General features: G+C 40.2%; 1 protein-coding gene across 1 annotated transcript in view; it reads right to left on the reverse strand.

Moving 5' to 3' along the window:
• si:ch211-71n6.4 (para-nitrobenzyl esterase) overlaps nt 1-11,586 on the reverse strand; it is a gene marked incomplete in the record, with an annotated part of 23,200 nt that extends 11,614 nt beyond the window's left edge. Inside the window, 5 exon segments of the mRNA XM_014013556.1 lie at nt 772-968; nt 2,036-2,143; nt 5,201-5,621; nt 8,930-9,200; nt 11,507-11,586. Of these exon segments, the coding sequence (XP_013869010.1) occupies nt 772-968; nt 2,036-2,143; nt 5,201-5,621; nt 8,930-9,193 (990 nt within the window).
• Between the last annotated feature and the right edge of the window lie 81 nt (nt 11,587-11,667).

Genomic DNA, 11,667 nt, shown 5'->3' on the forward strand with positions numbered 1-11,667 from the left:
ACACCTGACAGAAGGTTAGAGATGGACCGGACTGACACCTGACAGAAGGTCAGAGATGGACCGGACCGACACCTGACAGAAGGTTAGACATGGACCGGACCGACACCTGACAGAAGGTTGTACCCCCACACACTTCTGCTGAATAAGATATCTTTTGCACATTACAACTGTGAAACATAATAAAAAACAAAAGCATGATGGAAACCTCTCCTCAGTCAAACCTGCTGACTGGCAGCTTTTAACACTTTCAGTGACATTTTAAAAAGCTAAAATGAGCAGAGAACTGCTGCTCTCCTGAATAATGCATGTTATGAAATGATGATGAGAACCTTAAGTCATTCTGAGGTCATATTCTAACATGATGAACTGGAACTCTGAGGAACATTTGGACTTATCCTCTGAGGATTTTCCATTTTAGAAATCTTGATGGAGTTTCAGACAGAAGGACTGAGCGTTTAACCACAGCTGTAAATTTCTCTTTCCATTACATTTACAGCCTCACTTATTAAGCAGCTCTGACAGTAAAACAGAAGACAGTCACTCCTCAAACACATGAATTTTACGCTTCCAATCTATCAAAATGAAAAAAGCTTTTTAAACAAAAGTGTCGAAATATTTTAATGAAATCCTCAAATAATAAAAAGTAAAGAGAGTTTTTAGTTTGTTAAACTTTTCTCTTATTAAATGTTTGTAATAGTTGGTTTATGTCTGCAGTTAGACCTCTGACTCAGATTTTTATCGTTCTTGCTGAGAAGTGGAGGAGTTTCAAACCTGCAGGACTTGTTTCATGGGTAGACCACGGAGACAGGCCAGATCTTTGCAGCCTGTCTTCTTCAGGAACACCAGATTGTCAGATTCAGCTTGTTTAAGTGTTGCATTGTAGACGTATGAACCGCTCATGTCCACCGCAGCATGAAATAGGTCTTTGGCCAGTGGGGACATCATCAGGGTCCAAACTGATGTTCCACCTGCAGACAGAAGACACAGGTGAAGCTGATCCCATCAGGTGTGTTTCACAGAAGAAAATAAAACTGTTTTTCAAACAGATTTTAAAATGTGAGTCAAAACATGAAAGAATGAACCTTGTTACAAAACCAAAGTGTGAGTGTGTGTCATATTAATGATGGAGTTTGTTGTGTATACTGAGTATGTATTGGATTAAAGTGTGTGAAATTAAAAACGTATAGGAGCCGTTCCAATGTTTACCAGCACTAAGGGGCTGTATTTCAGGGATGGGGCTATTTAAGGTTAAGTGTGGGTCTGTTCAGGTGTTGTGATGAGGAGGGGCAAACAGTTTTCTGTTGTGTTTAGTTTAAAGATATGATGCATCATGTTGGTTCTAAAGGAAATGGTAACATTTATGGACGTTGTACCACGAGTGGAAACAAAGACTGGAATGGTGAGCTTCAGTTGAGTGCATGTAAAACAAAGCCTACAAGGATGGATAACAACCAGTAGCCTAAAATACAGGATTTTAGCCGCTAAACAAGGTATTATAGCATTAGCATGGTGTAGGCTACATTGCCAATGGTCTGTGTGGGACATACTGTAGGTGCATGGATCACAGGTTTACTGACACAGGTGGGTTTTCAAACCATCTGAGTTCCACTGCAGCCACAGGAAGTACCAGGTTTCCTGAGTCTAAACCTAACATTTTATGAATTAAAATGGRTTTTTTAGCAGACTTTTCTACGTAATGGCTGCCTTTGAGTGGAGCAGAATATCTTTGATCAAGTAAAGCTGGACTTGAAATATGGTTCGGAGGAATTCCATCAATACTTGGAGTGAAGGGTTGAAAAATCCTTGGTGAACTCCTTTCACACAAAGTTTATTCTGTTTTCTTCACAAACAATCAAATCATCCACATTTTGTCCTGCAAATAATAAAATTCTGAATTGACTGTGTTCACAGAAATCTGCAGATTTACCTCAGATTTCATTTATCTCAGTGCTCCCTGCTGCTTTGTTGTGACTAACGTGTTTCACCAGGTGATTCAGCTCCACACTTTTATAAACTTTATGTAATATTTTCTGACCTGAACTTTGTCCAAAAATGGTGACTCTTTTGGGATCTCCTCCAAACAAATGGATGTTGTTCTGGACCCACTTTAGAGCTGCAATCTGGTCCAGGAAACCATAGTTCCCTGTGGAGAAGAGGAGGAGGTTATAAAAGGATCGATTACTCTGGAACCTGATTTGATTCGACCTTCTTTCCACCGTCCCATTTCCTGTGTCAGAACCCAAAGTGGCTGACTGTGTGAACTAAATCCACTCATCTGCAGCTGAGGGAGAGGAGAAACGGGTCAGGGAATCAGAATTAGCTCGTGGAGGATGAAGAGGACTGGAGTGTCACGCCACAACACATCACGTGATGCCAGGCTCTCTCATTTAATGAGACATTTCACATTAACTTCACTGCGTGCCTGTTTGGATTATGTAACAGAAATCACGCAGCTGGACTCACAACACACACACATTAAGACTGGAATGAGCTCCATTTATCCAGATCACATTAACCTTCATTAAGTATTCAAATGTTAATGGAGCTGAGTGACTCCAGCCTTCGTTTGGACCCATGAAACAATGAAACACCATCAAAATTTAAATGTTCTGCTGAAGAACAGCTTATCTCAACACAGACGCTGTAAAAACATAACAACTTTATCAAATTCATGAGGATAATTTGAATATTTAATTGAGCTTGTAAAGATGTTTTTACATTAAATCTCTGGCTGGTTTTATTTTACTTTAAAACAACTAACGTGTGCAGGAAAAGGCTGGTTCTAACAGAGCAGGAGAAAAACCCAGCTGAGCTCAGTAAACACTAATAACTGATCCCAAGTGTGGAGAGGTGCAGCATTAAGGCTGTTTGTAATGAATAATCATGTGGAGAAAGGCTAATTAATGGGTTGATTAAATAAATTACAGCACTGACCACTGAGCTGCCTCAGCCAAGAGAAATGAAAAGCACAGTTTGATGATGAACATCAGCCACTGAATGGTTTGTTTCTGTCAACCTCTATAAACATGTTTTACGATGTTAAATGTGATATTTACTAAAACTGACAGATATTCACGAGAGAACAGCTAAACAACAAACCAACAATCACAAGAGGTTGTCACAGTTTAAACTCATTCTGCCCAGAACCATCTGAGTGTTTAGTAAAGAAAAAGACTTGATCTTTCTTCCACTGGTTTGACTCCATCAGGTGATACAGTTTGTTTTATTTTCAATAATGCACTGTTAGAAACAGCTCCACGCAGAATAAAGGAGGGCWCCAGGAGAGTCTCCTCTCCTTAAACTGAACCTGGCAGCAACACTTAGCTTTGACCTGAAGAAACCATGAGACCTGGAGAACCATGTCCTCAGGACAGATGAGAGCAGGTTCAGGTTGTTTACCCATAATGCACTGCAGCACAAACACCTCACAACAACTAGACTGAATGATGAGTCCAGCTCTAAATGTTTTCTTTAGAGGAATGTCCTGGTGCACCTGAAGAATCCAGAGAGAAGTAAATGTTGAGTGGGTCCTCTGATTCCTTCAGATGATTTCACATRAACTCAGCTTTCTAAGCACTGCCTCCACACGAGATGATGACAATCAAAACATGCAAAACACATTGTTGTAGTTAACTTGGGACTGAAAAGTTCAATAAAAAACAGGAAGTGACTAGAGTTTAAAAACTGCAACTCAGCACTTTTCAGTCTGAATTGGGAAAGCTCCTCAGATAAAAACAAAAAGTCCTGATGTCTTTGATAGTTTCTCTTTCTATATAAAAACCAATCAAATAACTACGATTGTTTTATTGTACTTGTTACTTGAGGAGAGAGATGGTCTTCTGGGGGGCTGTAGGAAGCCACAGACACTAAGCCTGATCCCCAAAACATCACTAACCGTGTTTCCATCTAGACTTTTTGATGCGCATTTAGAAGTGTCGCATTAAAAATGAGAAAAAAAGTCGGATGGAAACAGCAAAATTCAAAAAAAATAAAAAAATCCTCAATTCACTAAAAAGTTTTTACGCTCGCTTGAGGTGGTTTTTGGACGATTCACAAAGTAGTTAATGAGCAAAACGAAACACGTTTGCCGAATAAATTCTGACGTAGCGCATATTTACCTCACGTGATGTTCAGCTGTTTCCGCTTCCCTGCCTCGTCCCGGATGTTATCATAAACGCGCGAAAACATTGCGTTTATTTCCCTACGTCTCCTGGCAGAGTTAAACATAGCCTGTACTAGCTGAGTAGATAGAATAATTACAACTTGCCCAATAGCAAGGCATTCACAAAAAAATCGCTCCATTGTCCCGAAATGATTAGCCTCTGCTAGTTAGCAAGTTTCACTTCCTGTTTACTACCGCAAAGCTTGTCGCCGACGTCTGATGTAATCATGCATTGCGTAGCCTCGTCTGACGTAGTCTGATGTAATCACACGTTGCGTAGCCTCGTCTGACGTAATCACACGTTGCGTAGCCTCGTTTATTCGCATCAAACTGTCGAGAGGGAAACTAGGTGGAAAACTGTCTAGATTCAAATTTTTATTCATTTAATTTTTTGCGAACTTTGAAAAGTTCAATAAAAATTCACTCTACATCTGGATGGAAACGTTTAGTGAGAGCCACTCCTCCTGCAGGCAGGTTTCTGTAATCTAACCTGATGTAAGAATAATGTGTGTTCATTAACTGAAATTGTGACAAAACACATAAATATTGAATAGATTAAAGTGTAAAGAGAATGGGACCATACAACCCAGATCTGGTTTATGAGTGAGCTTTATTGCTTACACTGAAGCAATCCGAGCAACGCTGTCCGAAACTGGAAGTTCTGGTCTCTAATATTCAAGGATCTTCAGTGTCTGGTGCGCCCACTACAGGCCTACTGCTGAATCGCAGACACTCTGAACAGCAATGCTCATCTAATGTTTTTATTAACGGTTTATTATGTGTTGTCAAGGTGTTTCAGGCATGTAACTAAATCTATTTTAATCAAGACATAACAATAGATTAGAAAAGTCAAGCCTTAAAAAGGAAAACTAAGAACAGGATGTGGTGCTTTTAAATCAGTGTCTAACTGACTGATAAATTCCTTCACTGGACTAATGTGTCTTCTTCATCTGCAGGATTTGAACCAGCAGCTGTTTAAGAACACTAACAGCTCAGTGTTCAGAGAGTTTGTCTCTTACGTTGTTGCCACAGACTGACCTGAGGTGTTTTTAGGAGAACCTTCTCTCAGCATCTCCAAAGCGAGGAATCCAAACGGGCCGAGTCTGTAGTTGAAGCTGACGTAGACCATGTTTGTGTCTGCAGCGAGCCTCTCACTGGGAGAATAGCCCGGTTCTGCTCCACTCAGCATCTGTAGGTACCCGCCGTGGATCCAGACCATGACGGGCAGCTGGGCGTCAGGCTGCAGCGTGGGCGTCCACACGTTGAGGAACAGGCAGTCCTCCTGGCCCAGAACTGCCCCCGAGCTCCCCATCGGCCTCACCTGAGGGCACATGCTGCCGAAACGGTCAGCGATGGTCGCCTTGCTCCTGCAGACCGGGTCGACCGGAGGAGCCCAGCGCAGGTTTCCTACAGGTGGGGCAGCGTAGGGGATACCCTTAAAGGAGTACGCTCCGTTTTTCTGCAAAACAAAAATCCTAATTAATCAGATAGAAGTTGTAGGGGTCACCTCGAGTGAAGAAACAGGAGTTACTGCCTCAAAGCAGGTCTCGCACAGGCCTGAGAACTGGCAGGAAYGCTGGACTCTTATTTTAGGCCATGACGGGTCATTTTACACACGAGGACTTCAGTTCTCTCTAATCAGATATTAAMMRRAAMMAWYYKKTYYKKTYMWKRWTYMWTTWWTKKTTWAMYWARGRWKKTTWAARSMWTTKKTWAWYMWWAWKRWKRMMTGTCACAAAGAAAGAAAGTATCACTTCTATTCTTTTATTGTGCCTAAAAAGAGTAATGAATGAATGAAGCACAGAAATCATCACCATGTTTTTCATTTTCATTGTGTTTTTATAAATCACTGTTTTTATTTTACTGAAACATCAGTAATATAATTTTGAGTTTTCTTAAGAARATCTTACATTTATCTGACACAAGTTCAGACTGATTATTTAAACAGAGTGTTAATTGATCATGACAAATGTTCACAGTGGTTTATTTTACAGCCCAGCTAAAAGGAGCAGAGGAGATATTTTCATAATGTCTGAAAAGAAGCAGAGCAAATGACCTTCACTTCCAGCTGGCAACCCCTTATCTCTTCCTTTCTTTTGCTGACTAGAGTTTATCTAAGGCGCCGACCCTGACTAACCCGGACGCCTTAGAGACACAGAAAGAGTCTTCTTGCTGGATGCCAAAGCAGCAGGACGGAGCTGGTTCTCTCCGGAGGAACAGCTGGGCCTCAGGCTTCACCCATCAGCTAAATAGGGTGGCCTGAAGTCCAGGACAGAGGCAAGTCGCCTCCATGTCCAACTAAGAGACACACGTCTCTTTAAAGTGTTTTTGAACTCCCTGGGGGGGAGACTTTTATTTTGAAAGATGACCGAAGCCACAGCTGGAATCTTTCTGGCCGAGCTGAAACAGATGGAGAGTCACCTAAACGACACCTTCCACCAAGGACCAGCAAGGACAAGCTTCCTGGAGGGTCGTGGTGAGACAGTCTACACCAGGGGTGTACTTAAGCAGACGCACCAGGTAACGCTGACGTGTTCGGTGGGTGACGTGTCAAGTGGAAGCTGAGAGCTCAGAGAGGACGTGCTGAATCCGGTTGAAAATCTTTCAAAATTAAAACAGAAACACTAACTCTTAATTTCCTTACCTTTCCTACCTTTACCCTTGCCAACAATTAAAGTGAAGTGCCAGTACATCGTTAGTTTTAACATCAGAACTGACTTTTACTGTTTATACATAGGTAATCTAAGTTTTAATGTGAAAGAAATTCGGACGCGAGTTTTACCTCATTTTAACTTAGACGCTTGTTATAAATAGCTCACAATCAGGTGTAATTTATGATTTGTTCAATTGTGTAAATAAATGATTGCATAATCTTTTATGAATCAACTTGAACCAGTCTGAGTTCCCTCATTGTGTCACTTCACTTTGCACAGACAAATATTAAGTAATGAGAAGAAACCTTGGTAAAATTTACTCTTATAACTTGTTTATGAGAAGATGTGGGAAAGTTATTTGAATAAATAACACACCCCTACAAAGTTATTCTTTAAAATAAATTTTAAAACATCACTGATGAAGAAATTAAACTAATATTAAGTTCTTTTTCTCCTAAAGTGAAAAAAAGAAGAGTTTCTGGTGGGTTGGTCTCGACTGTGTTAAATCAATTCTAATATAAATTTTACCAGATGAATTTCAGAGTCAAGTCTGCATTTTTTATCAGTCATTAGTTTGCAGTGAAACACGTAGATTCACTTCAGATCTAAACCTTCAGTCAGGAAAATAATCCTGGAGGAGATCAGTGGACTCTGAGACTAGATGAAGTTCTTCTTTCTTCTTCTGAAAACAAATGATAACTAGAAGCTGTAAGGAGGAGTGGACAGACGTAAAGTCTTTTTATTCGAAGAAATGGAGTGAGTTACRGTAGAGCTGGAGCTCAGGGCAGATGAAACATGTCCAGGTATCCTCTGCTCTRACCACAGACTTTTCTAACAGGTTGTTGGATTTTGTTGGAAACRAAGGTGAGAGATATCTGCTGATATTTTAAGAGTTTAAGTTACATTAACTTTAATTTACTGATGAAGAAATTAATCAAAGACCAAACAGTACTGCCAGCTACTATGGCTTTTCTTCAGATAATAAAATACCTTTCAGGAAGCACAATGTTGTGTTYTTTTTTTAAACCAACCAGATTCATCCAATCAGGAYCAGCTCTGATGGGATCTTTGTTCTGATTGGATCCAAACGGGCCTTATATTAGTTTCAACCATCTAGCTGCAGTCATTCTTTATGATTAAGTCCAGTTCAAGACAGCTGTGAGCTTTAATGGTTCTAGTGCCTGTCCTGGAGAACCTTCCCAGTGTTCTGAGTACTGGTCGGTCCGATGAGTGCTGTCAAATTAATCATTTATGCACTTTTTAAAGAAACTGCAGTCAATCATGATTATTATCAGGAAGCTAACAGTCGTTGAGCTTCAGCAGCACTTCTTTAAACATGAAGGTGAAAGGATGAATTTGATCTATGTAGATAAATCTGTGAGAATCTGAGGAAATCCACAACTAATTCTAACTTTTTTCACTCATTTGAAGTTGTTGTTGGATAAAAACTGTCTGATAAACATCTGAGCTCAAAACATCACCTGGTGCCAATAAAAGTTAAGTCCTGCAGCACGCTCCTTTCTCATTCTGCTGTAGGATTTCCTGCAGCTGGACACTTATTTTAACCAAAGACTGGACCACAACCAGGTTCTTTGTTAGCTGGTTCCAGTACCAGTTCCAGTCCAGGCAAAGGAATTGGTTTGGTTCAGTAAAACATTCAGGTGTTGATGCTYGTTGATCCATGTAGTTCTTACCTTCTGCAGTATGTAGAAGTATTTATTTTTCCAATACTTTTAGCTGTCAGTATTTATTTCATGCTTTACAAACAGGTCATGTGACATTGTTTGTAGGTAGGAAGTGGGCGGGACATAAAGCCCTGCATTAGTTTACAGAAACAGCTCAGCAGCATCTGTAAACTGATTCCTGCTGCCTTTAATGCCACACACCTGGTCTCTCACTGWCATATGTTCATTTTGTGCACGTTGATGTTTTCTCTTCCAGCGGTGGAGCAGTGGTTGACCAACAGGTGGGATTCCCTGCCAAGAGCACCTGCTCCCTAACAGGTGTTTTCACAGCTCACCTGGCTGTTTCCACCGTGTGATCATGGTGTGACCCTAACAGGAAGTGGAGAAAGAMCGACACACAGACTCGAGCTGTAACCTTCAGAACTCACATGTCTTCCTTTAAAGTCTCCACAGTCTGTGGACACCTGGGCCAGTCCTGGAGGCAGAGTCTGAGCCATGTAGCCCAGGTAGGCAGCCAGGACCAGCAGAGTCAGAACGCCCAGGCAGATGAGAACGATGCAGCGTTTGGACAGAACCAGGAAGGGACTGATGTACTGCCGGTGATGAACGTACTGCACATCATCTTCTTCTTCCTCCTGCACCAAGTAACGGTACTCATTCCTCTCTGGGACTTCAAACACATCCTCATTCATGTTGGCTCTGAGAGAGAAAACAACAAAYGTGTGTTTGTCTTTGAAACACAAAGGAGACAAACTACCACAGTTTTTATTTTTGTATTTTTATATTTTTGTAAATTATGTTTCATTTGAATATATTCTGGGGATTAAAGGGGCAGACATAATACGATTTATTCTTCTTCTGCTACCTTTGATTTTATTTTGATTTGTGTATTTTATTGGTTTTTTWATTGTATATAGTTATTTTTTTAATGAAATAAATAAAATGTCTGAATTGAATTGAAAATTATGGAACTGAAAACAAAAAACACTYATTGGTTTTTGTCCTTCATTAATAATCATTTATTTGTATATAAATAATACTAAGTATGTGTGTGTGTATGCTTATTAATGTGTGTTTGCTCAGCTGTGTGTGAGAGGCCAGCTGCTGGGAGCTGGTAAATTATGTACAAATAAACCTTCATGTCTGTGAACTGGATCAGTTTCCTGCACAGAAATCAGGTTTTCAATAAAACATCTTTCTTTCACATGCAAGGGTTTAAAATGCTCTTTAAAAGAGGCACCGCTGGTAAAAAGACACGAACTGTTCAAGTCAAAACTCGGTTCCACTCATTAGGTTTGAGTCAGGAAGGTTCCAGGTGCAACTACAGAGCTGGAGTAAACTGGTTTGTACCCAAAACCAGTTTTTAATTTGATGATAGGATTTTTCTGAACCAGTTTAAGCAGCTTCAACATGTTCAGAACGTTACGTTGCACCTGTCAGTGAACTGTTTCAGAGGGGACACTTTTCACCGCTGCACCACTGTGATGTGGTTGGAGCAGCTTCTACAGGTTTATATATTATAACCAAACAAACTTTAGTTTATTCCCCAGGTTCAGACAGAACTGTGACCATGAAGCTGCTGCATGATCAGAGCTGCATCAGGGCTGTCAGATTTAAAAAAAAAAACTATTTTTTGCTGGTCTTTTTCATGCATATTTTCACCAAAAACACACCTTATCTTACAGCACTCTGACTGACTGAGTCATATATATATATATATATACACACCATACCTGCTGTTTTGACTCAAAATATGATGATTTTAAAGGGACAATAAAACCCTTTACTACTGGTAATCCTGCCTGCTACATGACTGCAGTGGTTCCATGGAAACAGGTCAGTTTGTGTATTCGTCCCAGTAAAGGAGCGTTTACAGAAACTGGTCTCATGTAAACTGGGCCTGAAGGCCAGCCCAGACATCCTGCACAGGAAACTCTCTCAGGCTGCTTGGATCTGCTTGAAGGAAGAAGTGAAAAATTATTAAACAGATTCTGACATCTTCTGTCATCCAAGAAGGTTTCCAGAGTTCTGGTCCGGTCCTGTCTGGGTTCTAATGTCATGAACCTATTAATGCACAATAATCAAAGTATTTATAAATGTGTGTACTTCTACAGCTGACTACATTCTGGGGTTTTGTGTCAAACCTCCCAGATTTCTTCTTCTTTGTGTTTGCAGAGGCAGACAGCAGAAAATACTGCCTCCATGTGTTCATGTGTTGTACTGCAGCTGGTGATGGTTGTTGTGTTTTTAGTTATTTCTTCTGCAGTTTATTGGTGATGAAAATTAAGCTTTATTTCAACAAGCTACAAAACATGTTAGCACTCAATAAATACAAAAATATMACATTTTATCTAAACTCTGGCTGAGTTTCAGACAGTCTGATCTGTTTTTTATGGGAGCAAAACAAAACATTTTCTCTTTGACTCTTTGATTAATCCTTTTTTTCTATTTAGTTTTACTATTAGTGTCTATTTCTAATGCATTATGGTTTTAGATCACATGTTTTAGTAATTAATTAATTAATTAATTAATAAGGTAAGAGTCATTTCCTGCTTCTAAGAGTTTCAAATAAATGCAGAAGATCAGTTTTGTTTGTGTAGCAGAGTCCTCAGAGGTTTTCTGGATTTCCACAGGTAAACCACATGTTTTCTGATAATTATCAGATCAGGATGTTTTGTTTTGACCTCTGCTGAAGGCTCGTGTCGCGTAGAAAACCAGTCAAACCAGACACAAAAATAAATAAATAAATAAATCAAAAACAGATACAAAACACTGGGAAAAAAACAAGCAACTCTGCACAACCACATGCCCCAGCCTGTTCAAACATTATAAATCAGTTTAAACAGATTTAAACCTGTTTATCTGATATAAATCTAACGTTTCTAAAGGAAAGTATAAAGACTAAAAAGTGTTTTCCCGCTCCTCCCAGGTGAACCGGCTCCATCCTGACTCTGTAAGCAGTTCATAAAGTCAGAGGACAGATTAAAGTCKACAGAAATACTTACAGGTCATTTAAATCCAACACTTTGTCAGGAAACTCTCAGCAGTTCAGCCACGGGCGGAGCGCAGTGCGCATGCGCAGAACTCTCAGTGACGGGCGGAGCGCAGTGCGCATGCGCAGAACTCTCAGTGACGGGCGGAGCGCAGTGCGCATGCGCAGAACTCT

Source organism: Austrofundulus limnaeus, unplaced genomic scaffold, assembly GCF_001266775.1.
Source record: "Austrofundulus limnaeus strain Quisiro unplaced genomic scaffold, Austrofundulus_limnaeus-1.0 Scaffold103, whole genome shotgun sequence".
NCBI lineage: Eukaryota > Metazoa > Chordata > Actinopteri > Cyprinodontiformes > Rivulidae > Austrofundulus > Austrofundulus limnaeus.